At 36.3% G+C, this 14984-nt stretch overlaps 1 protein-coding gene, 3 long non-coding RNA genes and 1 other non-coding gene across 6 annotated transcripts; 3 read left to right on the top strand and 2 right to left on the bottom strand.

The window, feature by feature from the left end:
* Positions 1–422: 422 nt before the first annotated feature.
* On the bottom strand, positions 423–4558 carry LOC104238678 (nuclear pore complex protein NUP43). Its single transcript, XM_009793114.2, has 5 exons — positions 3821–4558; positions 2332–2401; positions 1143–1380; positions 978–1051; positions 423–830 (listed from the first exon to the last, which is right to left on the bottom strand). Exons 1-5 carry the CDS (start codon positions 4471–4473, stop codon positions 777–779), a joined length of 1089 nt encoding a protein of 362 aa, XP_009791416.1. The 5' UTR covers positions 4474–4558; the 3' UTR covers positions 423–776.
* A 1378-nt stretch (positions 4559–5936) lies between these two features.
* Positions 5937–10422, top strand: LOC104238677 (uncharacterized). 2 transcript variants are annotated; one of them, XR_713944.2, is made up of 4 exons: positions 5937–6110; positions 6393–6512; positions 9610–9779; positions 10005–10422. It is a non-coding gene; the product is annotated as an uncharacterized lncRNA (long non-coding RNA). The 2 variants fall into 2 exon arrangements; XR_713943.2 differs by having other exon boundaries at positions 5940–6110; positions 9610–10422.
* On the top strand, positions 5968–6070 carry LOC138882546 (U6 spliceosomal RNA). The gene has a single exon (XR_011404138.1). It is a non-coding gene; the product is annotated as a U6 spliceosomal RNA (small nuclear RNA).
* Positions 6520–9540, top strand: LOC138881993 (uncharacterized). The gene is made up of 2 exons (XR_011403425.1): positions 6520–9288; positions 9376–9540. It is a non-coding gene; the product is annotated as an uncharacterized lncRNA (long non-coding RNA).
* On the bottom strand, positions 9774–12693 carry LOC138881992 (uncharacterized). Its single transcript, XR_011403423.1, has 2 exons — positions 10932–12693; positions 9774–10190 (listed from the first exon to the last, which is right to left on the bottom strand). It is a non-coding gene; the product is annotated as an uncharacterized lncRNA (long non-coding RNA).
* Positions 12694–14984: the final 2291 nt, after the last annotated feature.

Below are 14984 nucleotides of genomic sequence, written 5' to 3'. Positions count from 1 at the left end.
AACAAAAAAATGGATACGAATGCAAACGAAAAAACAAAATGGGTATAAGTTAAAAAGGGACGATCAAATAGAGCGCTCCATGCAATTTTTACTTGGGTAAAATAACCTACAGTTATTTTTTATTGGATGGATGACCCTTTAACTAGATTTAAAAAATAAAAAATAAAAAATAAATAAAAAAAGAAGTGGTCTTTTTCTTTCCCTGTTTTGATTAGTTATGATTAACTTAACTAGTAATCGATTTTATCTATTTTATTCTTTATCGATTATTTCTATTGTCAATAATCAACCTCCTCCTTTAATTGTTTCTCAATTATGGTCGCTAATCAACCTCTTTTTTGGTCGATAGAGATTCAACCTACTTCTTGATTGTTTCTTAATTATGGTCGCTAATCAACCTCCTTCTTGGTTGACAAAGGTCATTTTCTTAATTTCAAACTTACGAGAAGAAGAAAACGATTCATTTCCTTAATTCAAGACTTATGGGTCCATTTGCCAGCATTTTTCCTTTACAGCAACACTTTCTCATAATTGACAGAAGACCAACACTGAAGTGCTTAACAAGAACAACAACAAACCCAGTTTGATCCCAACATGTGGGGTCTGGGGAGGGTGGTCTGTACGCAGACCTTACCCCTACCTAATGCAGGTAGAGAGGCTGTTTCCAATAAGTGCTTAACCATATAACAAAACAAAGATAACTCGTCGCCATATAGCTAAAGTTCTCAGCTTCACAGGCAGTAGTCTTTCAAAGTTCTCAGCTTCATAAGCAGCAGTTAAGACCTTGTCAAGATGGCTATCGATTCCCACTCCAAACTACAAACAATGTCCTGCAACGTAGCGTTCTTGATGTTATAAATGTATGCATAACATTAACAGGTTGCTAAGAAAATGAAATGTCAACTAAAACACAGAGACGAAATGATTCTCTTAAAGAACATTAGCACATCAAAGTTGTCAGATAAGGTTTCACTTACTGATGGGTTTTGTCGATCAATGTCAAAGCTGTTGATGGCACAAGGTTCAGCAAGAAGCTCAACGGGTTCTTCACCTGTGCAAATGAAGAAGAACCAGATCAGTCTCAGACCATCAGAAATAATACATACGAAATAACATGCAGAAGAAGTCTGAACGCACTATACCTTGTTCAATTACGGCAAGAATGCCATCTTCTGAGCAAATCATGGCAGGAAGAACACGTGATTCTGAGATGTTGCGGTAGTTGGATGAAGTAGTATAGTTGTCATAGTGGACCTCCCAAACATCACTTTCCGATGGTGAAAGAGCAGAAAGATCACTGGTTCCCACGCCAGCAAGTATTATAGGCTGCTGTTGCCAGCGAAGATCCCATGCAAACACAGTACCAGAAGAACCTCCTGCCTTCAAACAAAATAGAATTAGAGACGTGAAACTTGAAACAACCTTGCAAGCCGAACAAGAAAACATCCAGGCATTCTCAGTCATAACGCAGAAAATGACCTTATTACTAGTTACATGGTTCTTTTGCTTCTAAAATTTTCCAGGCCACTCTCTGGTTGCAACTTCATTCACTCCCCTCCCCACTATACCTTCCCAACCTCCAAAAAAGATGAAGAAATATAAGAAGAAAGAAATGAAACTTCATTTAATTGGTCCTTTGAATTTTGGACTTCTGTTGATTTCTTGGAAAAGAACTTTAATTTAAGAAGTTTTCCAAGGGCAGGCCCTCAGATCTATCATGGGTTAAATAAAATAACATATTCATTTGAGACATTTGTATAGTTATGCTATTTAGCTGTAGTTTCTCGATGTGAAATTATTCTAGTCTAGTTATGACGTCAAACGGCACTGAACTCCTTGTCACCGATGCAACTAATGATTCCCTCACTCCTCTAGAAATGGTAATTGATAATATCTTTACATGTTTTAACCACATTGAAGTGGCACAATGTTTCATTTTTATCAGCAACTGAAAGCCAAGGTAGTCACAACTCACAAGCTTTCTTCTCTAAATTATCACTTCTCATACTTCTGTTCAACTCTAGCCATAAGTTCACCTCCTACTAGCTTGTTAAGGTAGTGAATGAGGGGTGACCTTAGTGGTCAAAGAGCTGAGATGACGACCTCGGCCACAGGAAAGGCAATCGAGGTAAATTTTTCCCATTTGCCTAAATCTTGAAGAGTAGATTTCCTGGTACCTCCGCCGGTAACAGTTACCTGGTGGACTAGACCAGGTGCACACAAGTTGACTCAAATAGCACCGTTATCAAAAAGGAAAAAAAAGGTTGAGGAACGAGAGGTGACAAGCGTTGTCGATCAAGAGTTCAAGGTAAGGCAGGAATATCAGCTTACAAGACAAGTATGCTTTCTTGATGGATGAATATCAATTGAATGTACAATGCCAGAAGTTGATCCATGAGTCCTGCAATGTAAATAAACTTTCAGAAAAAGGACTTACAACAATACAGAACAACACTCTTGGCCAGTTAAAGGATGTAGACTATAGAATCACAAAAAAAAAAGTCTTCATGCTATAACTAAGGGACATATGGAATTATTCGGCCTAATCAACTTGTCCACCCCAAAACCCGTCCTCAATTCGGATTGCAGGATGAGAATAAACATGTCACTTTCTAATTTTGACATTTTACGGTACGAGACGAGCCCTAACTGCAAGTTCATGCTATGAGAAAGGTTCCAAGATTACATTTTTCTCCTCCTTGATTTTTTTCCTTTCGATGGGTCAATTCCAACACAATAGCACAGGAAAAACTAGTATGCTGACACATATCATCTGTGAAGTATATACTGGCTCAACTTCTATATTCCAGACAGGCTCACACTTATTTACCTTAACTAAGATTTAGACCTATAGGTTACAGCAGAGGTGCCATTGTAAGAAGTCAGTGTCTTGTCTTCACATCAATTTCAGCTACTTGTTACTATCAATTATTCCTCAAGTAAGAAGTCTAACAAAAGCAATCAAAGAAATGCAAAAATGAACCAAAAATATACACCATCGATATACATTAACTACACCAACAAAAAACTTGGACAGAACTCAGAGATCAAAATAGACAAAACATGAATAGCAACAACAACTAATACGACTCAATTCCAAACAAGTTTATGCCGGCTATGAGTCCTCACTTACCACGTTACTTCATATAAATCATCTCATGCCAATATTATGCAAATACAAATAAAAAAGATTAGAAGTTCCGTATATTTTCTAAATGCATAAATCTCTGAAAGGTTAAACCACTCATAGAATGCATAAAACCAACATTAAATGTACTAACATCTAAAACATATTCTCAACTAACATGTATCGTCTATATAAATCTTTTTCTTCCATTATGCTCTATTACAAAACATAAATAGCAACAACAATTATTCCTACTATGCCTCCGTCCTAAACAAGTTAGGATCAGCCACATGAATCCTCACTGACCACGTTACTCCATTTAAATCATCTTATGCCACAAATAATAAGTATTAGAAGTTCTGTATATTGAGCCTTGGAGCAACGGTCAAGGTGTATCCGGGCCCTATAAGTCACGGGTTTGAGCTGTGGAATCAGCCACTGATTCTTGCATAAGGATGGGCTGCCTATATCCCACCCCCTTATGTGCGACCTTTCCCCAAACCCAACGCACGATGCTTTGTGCACCGGGCTGCCCTTAAGTTCCGTATATAAGGTATAAATCTCTGAAAGGTTAAACCACTCTTAGAAAGCATAAGACCTACAATAAAAGTGCTAATGTCTAAAACATATTCTCAACTAGTATGTATCGCCTATTACAAGAAACGATTAACAATTAACAAAAAGTTCAATTACCAGTTCCCTTTAAACTGCGAAACGGGTCCACCGGGTCGTCGTTGATCCCACCATTGAAGACCAAATCCCAATCCACCACTCACAAACTCCACAGGAGAAGCCCATTTAACTGCCCCGTATGAAACCAGCCCATTCCCATCAAAAACTCTCTTAGAACTCAACCCCCCATTAACAAAACTCACCAGATTAATCCTCCCATCCTCCCCAACACTCACAAACTCTGACCCATTTTCACTCACATCAATACCCGCAACCCGACCCGAATGAAACCCTTTTACCGAATTGAGAAAATCCAACGACCCATTAACCAAATCAGCTTTATAAACCAACAAATCCCCAGAAAATGTAGATGCCGCAATTAGGGGTTTATTGGGGTTTTGTGAGGTTTTTAATGAGCTGATTCTTGATGGTGTTGTAAGTGAGGACTGAAGTGTAATTTCTGGTGAGTTTGAGTCTGAATTTGAAGTTTTTTGTGTTAAATTAAGGAGTTGGAGTGATGAGTTAGAGGAGTCGGAGTTGAAAGTGGCGAGGAGGATGTGACGGTGAAAAGAGGAGAGTTGCGGGAGAAAACCGAGGGAATCAATGTAGTTGTTTTGAGGGAAACGATGGACCTGGAGTTGTTGAGAAGAAGAAGAAGAGGTGATTACTGCCATTGTTGAGTGAGGGTTTTTGCTTTGAGGGTTTTAACTGAGAGTGGACTGTGAGTTAAAAGGAGGGAGAGAGGTTTTGGTGTGTTTTTTGCTGCATTACTATTTGAATTGAAGGAAAAAGAAAAATGAAAACCTTCTCAATGAAAAAGATAGATGGATTCCTTTTTCTTTTTCTTTTTTTTTTTTTTAAATCACTCTTACTTAAAGATCATGATTTCGAGCCGTAAAAATAGTACAATAGACTCTTATTGTTCGGTCTTTCCTCGGACCCCGCACATAGCGGAAGCTTAGTGTGTCGAGCTGCCCTTCAATTGGTCTTACTTAAAGTTGGCAGGTGGACCGAGCTATCCCGATCTCGAACCAGCCCGATCGGGTCCCGCTATCGGTTCGGCTCGATTTCATGTTGGCAGGAGAGAATGGGATAGAGGTAGGTGCGGGGATCGATATGGGCCGGGCCGGGACACTCATCCTATCCCCCTTGTCCCCCAGATAATCCGACATGTCCTAGTCCCTCACTTCCTCTGTTCCATCCCGTTCCAATCCCCCTTCTCCCGTTCCGTCCAGTTCCGTCTTTTACCCCCTAATAACCCTAGTCTTACTCTATCCGTGTTGTATTTAATTGGGAATAAAAAATTTAAAAAAAAAAAAAAGATTTTTAAAACTATGGTATTAAACATTATGTCATGACATGGTTTATAAAATGATAAAATTGAACATAAGAAGTATTACTTATGAAAATTGGAGACCTAGAAAAGAAAGAATGAGGTGAAGAAAAGGAAAATAATAATAATAATTGTATTACAACATACTATTATGTTAAGTTCTCATGACATGATAATTTATAGGTATAAAACTTAATGATAATATTTACTTTATTAACATGCACATAAAGCTAAAAAAACAGATCCTTAAAGAAGCAAAACTATTTTCTGGAAGGAAAAGGTCTGTTATAAAATTCAAAAGCAAAAAACAGAGAAGAAAAAAAAACAGGAAAAACATATATATGGAATGATAAATATTATCATCCCCTTTTTTTTCCTTATCATGTGCTCTTTCCTTTACATAATATTTTTATGGAGAAAAAGAGTGATGAGAGTGAGTAATGGTATTGGAATTACAGCTTTCACAATATATAAAAAAGACTGGAAAATCAAGGTGACAGTGCAGGAAAAAAGGTTTGCAATCTGAACCATTTGATTTGGTAGGTGGACACGTGGCTCTATTATAGACTTATTGAGGGATTTGTAGACTTGTACCTCGTATAATTTTAATACAAGGCATACGTTTGGCTATGTTTTAAATAGGGCTCTGTACGAAGTGGCTATCTAGATGCACACATATGTAAAACCCAAGAAGAAATGGACCCATTCAGCAAAGTGAAAAGGGCCGGCTCATTTTCTCAAGTGGGCTTTTTCAGATAACCACCTGGTTCTTACCACATCGCCAACAGAAGAAACTTTTGCCTGTTTATATACTGACACAGGAGCATCTGGTTTCGTCCCTTCGGGGACATCCGATAAAATTGGAACGATACAGAGAAGATTAGCATGGCCCCTGCGCAAGGATGACACGCACAAATCGAGAAATGGTCCAAATTTTTTTTTTCCACATTTTTGTTCTGGGTTTTGTTGGAATCTGAGGTCTGTTTCTTTCTTCATCGTTTTCTTTAATCTATTGTCCCTCTTTGTCTCTGTGGATTGTTAAAAAGCTTCTTGCTTTAACTATATTGGTTGGAGTATTGTGAAATTTTTAGGTTTCAGAGTGAATCGTGAATAAGCTAATTGTTCAGTATGCGATTTCGGACTTAGAAATTTAAGTTGAACGAGAAAAAAAATGGGATTTTTCCTTTCTATCGTGTGCTCTTTCATTTACATAATAGTTTTATGTAGAAAAAGAGTGATGAAATAGAATTGGAATTACAGCACTCACAATATACAGAGAGACGGAAAAATCAAGGTGACAGAGTGTATTTAAGTTGGAGGAGGATAAAGCGGTGTTTCCACACTCTCTGGAGTTCCAAACGAATTGTCGGAATCCCTAAGGTAATACACTCTTACATGACCACATATTCTTTGTGCTTATAAACAATGAATATAATATTGGTTATTCTTCCATATGTTTAATCCGCTCAGATACGTTTGCAATCGAGATAATTGTCCTTTCAAACATAGCTGCATCTCTTTTTGAGAGACGGTTGAGTCTCCTTGTTTTTTGTTTCATTCTCATGTCCCTGAGACAAGAGGGGTTGCTCTGATGGTAAGCAACCTCCACTTCAAACCAAGAGGTTGTGAGTTCGAGTCCCCAAGAGCAAGGTGGGGAGTTCTTGGAGGGAAGGATGCCGGGGGTCTATTTGAAAACAGGCTCTTTACCCCTGGGTAGGGGTAAGGTCTGCATACACACTATCCTCCCCAGACCCACTAAGTGGGATTATACTGGGTTGTTGTTGTTGTTCTCATGTCCCTGAACTTCTAACCTCTTGTTTCTATAGTGAACCATCGTTAACATACCATCAAGCCATGTCTTATTACACAATGACATCGGGCCCTTATTGCGGCCCACCCTTGTGTTTGTGTTATGTCACTATGTGAATGTGAAGCTGAAATGCTATCTAGTCAAAGATATGAGTTGTAGCTAAGATACTCAATGCAGAAATATTTTTTCTGCTCAGATATTGATCTTTGATGACTTGTTATCTTCCATATGTGATGCTATAGTGGCCTTTTCATCTTCTCAATTCATTAGCATAAGTTGTCTCATTAACTCAACATATAGCAGTGCAACATATTTTGCTACATAGTTAATCTATGAGCTGGTCTCTTGGGGTTTAATGATGCATCAAAACACTACAATCACAAAAAGCTTCTTGCTTTATCATATAATTGTCGATTAAGCTTTGGTGTGAATTTCTCTTTTGGGGTGCAATTGTGGACTTAGATGTATGGGTCAATTTGCAAAGGTCTTTTTTTCTTTTAGATGATTTGTCAACATAGATGTCAAGAAATTGGGTAAGACACTGTTGTGAGCATATTATTTACTACTCTTATTTAAACAGAATAAAGTGTTTTATATGGTGTTGGAAATTAAAGTAAAGGAGGACTTCTGTTTATAATTGTTCTTGCTTACATAAATTTAGGCTAATTACTTAGAAATGGGCAAGAGGAAGTCATTATATATACAGTGCAATTTTAGTATCTGCCATGTCAAATGGGGAGGGGTAAGGTTGCGTACATCCTACCCTCCCCAGACCCTACTTGTGGAATTATACTGGGTTGTTGTTGTTGTTATCATGTCAAATGGGGGAGGGGCTTAAAATATGCAAAATGGGTAAATATAGAATTCCTCTTGTAATATATAAGCTGTTGAATCTCTTCGACATGAGGTAAATTTATAGTGTAGTGGTAAAGGGGTTGAAACATTGTAGTATTTTATTGAATCCCTTATATAAATTTCTAGCTCCATCACCGGGTATGGAACGCTTATGAGTATGTGATGTGGATCCTAAGTCTGCTCTGTATCAGATACTAGTACTCAGTTTGATGAAACTTAAGGCTCAGTTACAGATGTTGGGAGAATTTGTAAGCTCCTCTACGAAAGCAACAGTACTAGTAGCCGTTACACATTAAATTTCATATATACAGATCACGTCTTAAGTATTTTGACGATGATATGAGTTGAACTTAATAAAGAAAGAAGTGAGGATTCATACAGCCAACCCAACTTGTTTGGGATTGAGGCGTAATTGTTGTTTTTGTACACTAAGTCTGCTGCAACCTCCATTTATCCGCTTCCGATTCCATGTCTAGGCCCCTTCTCTAGAGATGACATTGTGATGTACCAACCTGGAAAACAAGGATTTATTTTCAAAAAAGTGATCATTTCTTGAGAATATCTAGGATTGTTGAAACTGGAGGTTCTGTTCCAATTTGCAAGACAAAAGTTGTAAACAATAACATAAACCCCATATGGAGTCCTGTCTGTCTAGTTATGCAACAATTTTTGGATAAGGGAAATTCATTTGTACAGCGCGTCGACTTTAACAGCAGTGAAAATTATGTCCTCGTTGGGAAAATACAAAAAGAAAAGAAAAGGGGACATACCTGAGAAGCAACTGTATAGTTTTCCCGACTATATTTCTAGTGGATTTGAGCTTAGCTTTATGTTTTCTTTGTCGTTTGTTTTAAGTTTTATTAAATTTCAGCTTAGCGCTTTGTTGGTATAAACGTGAAAACTTCATGCCAAAGAGAACTTGCTCCTACCATTAAACTAGTTGCAAGAAGAGTTCTATGAATATGCCCTGAGAACACAGTAGGGCAGCCCAGAGCACTCAGCTCCCGCTATGTGCGGGGTCCTGGGAAGGGCCGAACCACAAGGGTCTGATTGCATCATATACAAGCTATGTAAGATTCTGAGCATTCACTAAGAACACAAAGTATCTAACCGACGTGAGAAATTATGCAGTGTTTCTTGAGCAGGGTAACCAAAATGCTTTAAGAATCGACTGAATGGTCCTCTATAAGAGCAATTTACTATAACATCTAAGTTTTTTTTCTCTATAACAACACTTACTATAGTAGCCAAAGAATGTCGCAACAAACGAGGTTGTTATAGAGAGGTTGAGGCTGTTATAGAGAGGTTTGACTGTATTTAATATATCCCTCTTTTCCGCTTTCAAAACTGGCTTTTTATAATCCAAGATGAACATGTCTGTTTGTAATTATACATGTTTTTACATTCAGACGCTATATCTGTTGGTTTGCTAGTTATTCTCACAAAACATTGCAACACATTGCAACAGCCATGTCAATGAGCTGATTTAAGGTGACTACTATTTCGTTTGATCAAGATCTCTATATATAACCCCCTTTCTCCATCCACTTTTCTTTTAATTTGAATATCTTTCTCTAGGTTATCGAATTTGCAATGAAGGCATTGTTATTTACCAGTCTTGGTTGCAACCAGAAGTTCCATGCAAACTGCTAATGATGCACCATTTCATTTGATGTGATTTCTTTAGTATAATTTAGCTGATTCTGTTCATTTTTTACATTTATATATATGTAGCTTTGTCCATTTAGTGATTGCATGAATGCTATATCTTGATTTTCTTTTAATGCACTGAAACTATAAATGGACGTACAGGCAATGGGTCAAGGTATACAGTATGCGCACGTCATGGGTTCGAACGCTGCCGCAAAGAAAAGCCTGGTATCTAAGTGGGGAAGGGTAGGGACGCGATCCACCAAGCTTTGAGTTGTGCAACACTGGCCCTTGGAGTTTTCTCAGTCATCAAAAAAAGAAAATGAATCAAGGTATAACTGCATATATATAATGCTCATTCTTGAATAGAGTGAGATTTGGCATGCTACTATTTGCATGAATAGTAACTTAATTTACAAGCCTCTGAAATTCTACATGATTAGTAACTTAGGCAGCAAAAATTCTGAACCCAAAATCTCCAGATTTTGATAAATTCGTTTAGCTCTCACTTTACCTGTTGCTATTCTCACAATATTTACCAACTGAAACAAAAAAAGGCAGCTCGGTGCACAAGATATCTGCATTCACGTAGGGTTCGAGAAAGAGCCGCATCTCAAAAGGTGTATGTAGACAGCCTATCCTAATACAAGTATTAATGGCTTGCTTCCACGGATTGAATCCATGACCTATAGATCTAACGAAAACAACTTTACGTTGCTCCAAAGCTCCCCTTCACTTACCAACTGAAACAATTTCAGGAAAATATGAACATGAACAATAGTTAATTCCCTGAAGATCCGCTTATTGGCTCAAGGAAAAGAAGAGATGAAAATAGATATGAGCGTTACACTATGTTGAATGCTGATATTAGTAAATTTGATTATTATACTATTGAATTTATATATGTTAGATGAGCGTTACACTATTGTATTTTCAAAAACATTGAGAAGTGCAGATGAGAAAATTTGAATGGTAGATGGTACATTTTTTTTCTTTACATTTTGCTTTTATTAATTTAGATCCTTAGGACTTGCCAACTCTACCTACCTGTTCAATTGGTTGTTGAGCTTTAAAAATCTAAACTAATAAAGAACTATATCCCAGAGATTTTGCTCTGATGTCTAGATTACATCAACTATTTCTTGATTTTTCCTTTGTCTATCTTCTTTTTAATTGCTTGACTTAGGAATCTTGCAGATATTTCTAATTAATTTATTCTATTTCCTCAGTCTTGAATTTAATTTGCTTTCTTTTTTGGAATCTCTTGAAACTCACTGTTGATTCTTTTTTTAACATAGAAGTACCTGGTAGGTATGTTTAAGCAATTTTTAGCCACTTTTACTACTACTATAGAAAAAGCTTCTTTTATGCAGCAACGAAGTTAGAATTTTCATTAAAGAGTGTCAAAATTTTAAGAAGTAAATATACAAACAAGTCATGGAAATTCAATACATAATATATATATTTAAAAAGATAACTTTTACCTATCTAAACAGTAAAAGCCATTGTTGCGCCAAAAATTATAGCTCCGCCCTATTTGGTGGTGAGAATATCCCATGGTAGAAGAACCCTTTTACAAGAGGTGTCATCCAACATTGTTGCGCAAAAAATTGTGGCTCCGCCCCTCTGTGGGCATGTCCCGTGACAGAAGCACCCTTCTACAAGAGATTGTAGGTGTCATCCAACATCGTTGCGCCGCAAATTGTGGCTCCGCCCCCATTGGGTGGTGGGAATGTCCTGTGGCGGAAGCAGAATCACCCTTCTACAAGAGGTTGTAGGTGTCATCCAACATCGTTGCGCCAAATATTGTAGCTCTGCCTCTATCGGGTGGTGGGAATGTCCCGTGGCGAAAGCACCCTTCTACAAGAGGTGTCATCCAACATCGCCGCGCCAAAAATTTACAAATATATAACTAAATAAGATCTTCCTCTATAAAACAATATGTTTATATATTCATCTCATGAATCTAATTACCACTATTCAATTGAAAAGCCATTGTTGTCTTTTTTTAGCTTTTGTTCCTATCAACTATATGATATTCATGTGATTGGATGGGCATTTATGGCCAAAAAATTGAGTAGGCTAAACATCTTACTAACAATTTTATTACATATAACATGTGATTGCCTTAAATGAGAGATTATATTAGGCACCTCATCCCATAGATAGACATGTTTTAAAGTTTCTGGATTTGGTATTAAAAATTAGATGTATAATTTTACTCTCAACAATATCTTTTTTCTTTTCTCTAGAACCTAATCAACTTGTGCTACAAATAGGAGCGGATGCAGCAGGATTTGAAACTAGGGAATTCAAAAAAAAAAAAAAAAAAAATTAAAATGTCATAGCTAACGGTCAAATTTATGACCTAAAACATTTTATGAACATCGTTTATTCGACATATACCATAAAAAGGAAAAAAAATCACTTATATATAATATAATTTTCTGACAAAAAAAATAAATCAATTGACCACCCTCGGCTAATATGACTCCACCACTGGCCACAAAGGCGTAAATCTTTTTTCTTGATCTATTGTTAACTATGTTTTTTTTTTGTTATTTTGGAAAAGGTGTCTTCTCAATTACTCCGTCGTGATGAGGTGCTTTCCTTTTTTATCCGTTCCAAAATAAATGACACATTTCTAAATTTGGAAATAATTTAACTTTAAACTCTTTATTTTACTCATTTTACTATTAATGAGAAACTTTTATAACTATACAAATATTATGGCCCCACAAAACTTTTACCCCTTAAACTTTTAAAGTAATAAGTTTTAAAAGCCTTTTTTTCTTAAACTCCGTGCGAGTACATCAGAAATAAAAGATGGTGGGACCAGTGGCGGACCCAGGATTTTGTGCCAGCGGGTTCAGTCGAAGAAGTCCATAACTAACATAAGCGGTATAAGCCGTATAAGTGAGTTCAAAAATAATTTTTATACAAAATTTATCTTGCTTTAGCCATAATTTATACATATACACAGTATTATTTTTTAACGAAGCGGTTCAATTGAACCCACTTCTCACCACTTGGGTCCGCCCTTGGGTGGGACCGACCCCATTCCATCGAACAAGCCGTAGCTAAAACGTGAGTAACTTGATTCGCCGATTTTCTAACTAAAAATACAGGAACTAATTGAAAACCCTTTATTAATGTCTTACAATCATTGACAATAGAGTCAAAATCAATATAGATGGTAGTTTCTTGATTGAGAATAGTAAAGCAGGAATTGATGACACAGTTAAAAAAAATAGTACAGGAGAGTTAATCATAACTTACTCCGTCAAAACTCAATGTTGCTCTAACAACGAAGCTTGAGATGGTGCAATCAGAATGGGTTCAACCGATATGACTTGGACATGGATTCTCTAATCTTCACCAACATGATTAGAAATGGAGACACCAACAATTTAAAGCTGAGAAAGATGATTAAAGACATTGCTCAAATGATTGAAATGGTGGATGTACAAATTCTTCGTTGTTTCAGGAAAGCCAATCAAGTGGCTGACTACTTAGCTAAGTTAGCATCGTCAAGTGGAAATAGTATTTTCTCGTACCTCTTTTAACCAATTACGTAAAGAGGCGATAAGAGGGGTTGCTCTGATGGTAAGCAACCTCCACTTCTAATCAAGAGGTTGTGAGTTCGAGTCTCCCCAAAAGCAAGGTGAGAAGTTCTTGGAGGGAAGGATGCCAGGTTTCTATTTGGAAACAACCTCTTTACCCCAGGGTAGGGGTAAGGTCTGCGTACACACTACCCTCCCCAGACCCCATTGTTGTTGTTGTTCTTGTTCTTGTTGTAAAGAGGCGAAAAGACCATTTCAACTAGATAGATGGCAACTTCCTAATATTAAAAGAAGATATGACAAGGATGTATCTCTTCCTAGGGGTGTACATGGACCGGGTTGGTTCGGTTTTTTATCAAAACCAAACCAAATCAACTATATCGGTTTTGTCGGGTTTTCGAGTTTTTTTGTTACATGAATATTATTTCAACTTTACTTTGTTAAAATTATAAATAAAGTTTTGATAAGTATGTTTAGTAAATATGGAAAAAATTTACAAACATATGATCTATTAAAATATTCTAATGGGAGAATTTTTTTTGTAACACATGATAGTTATTTTCTTAGTCGTCTAACAATAATTTTTTGTTAATTTTCGTTTTCAAGGTTAATACATGAGAGAATCCCAAATATTTCTACATTTTCTAAAGAAAATTCATTATAAAGTCTTAAAAATATAAATAAAATTTATATATTTACATGTCGGTTTGGTTCGGGTTATTTTACTCAATACCAAACCAAGTCAAACCAAACTTAATCAGATTTTTTAATCAGTTTGATTTGGTTTTTCGGTTTGGTGCGGTTTTCCGGTTCGTTTTGAACACCCCTATCTCTTCCTTTTTTAAGATTGAACTAGTCAATCTTTTGAGTTGGAGCCTTGGATGTAAGGTTCATGTCTCCCTCTGGCTTTGTATATATATATATTTTGACATGGTAGGGGTCCAGCCAAATCTCTCATAACCAAAGACACAGTGTCGGAGGTTAATGGCTTAAATAAAATAAAAATAAAAATCATTGACAAAAGAATCAAAATACTTCAAATTATTTTTTGTGTTAAATTTTAATTTCTTTTCCGGTGAGTTAACTTTATGTTTATATTCCTTTAATTTTCCTTTTCCTCTACGTTTATTTCTATATATTTAACTTTTACCCTAACCAATTTGTTTGTGTGGTGTACATATAAAAATTTTCACTTCTAAGATTGGCCACGTGGCCTTAATGCAAGGTTAAGCTAATTGATTAATTATAGTTGTTGCTTTTAAGAGACAAATTTATTGCTTTAAAAATCTTTGGAGTGATCCTTGTTTTGCTTCTCTTTGAAATTTGGAGATAAATAAATAAACGTCTCCCCTAATAATAAAATATTCTCCCAATGTTTTTGAAAATACTTCCATAGGATCGTAACAAAACGATTAAAAGATTTTAGAGCAAGTTCTACTTAAAAAAGAAGATATTTTTATTTACAGAAAAGGGCCAAATATATCCCTGTACTATCAGAAAAGGTTTAAATGTATCTCTCATTATACTTTGGGTCCAAATATATCCCTGTCGTTATATTATTGGTTCAAATATACCCCTTTACCATTAAGTTTGTCCAAAATGGACATCCAATCTTACGTGACACTAACATTTGATGAGCTGGATGCCACATAACTTGCCACCTCAGTACTCATAACCTATTTTATCCCTCCCTTTTATTTTTTTTCCTCCACTAAATTTTTCTTCCATTCCACCACTATTGCCATCATTACCATCAAAATATTGTATACAAATTTTTGTCTTTTATATATTAATTAGGGGCACTGAGGTGGCATACCATGTTACATCCACCTCATCAAATACCAGTGTCACCTAGACTGGATGTCCACCTTGGACAAACTTAACATAAGAGAAGTATATTTAAATCAATAATATTATGGCAGCGGTATATTTGAATCCAAAATATAACGAAGAGTATATTTAAATTTTTTTCAT

Source organism: Nicotiana sylvestris, chromosome 11 (genome assembly GCF_000393655.2).
Source record: "Nicotiana sylvestris chromosome 11, ASM39365v2, whole genome shotgun sequence".
NCBI lineage: Eukaryota > Viridiplantae > Streptophyta > Magnoliopsida > Solanales > Solanaceae > Nicotiana > Nicotiana sylvestris.
Note: the sequence above shows the minus strand (reverse complement) of the source record. Positions and strands in the feature narration are given on the sequence as shown.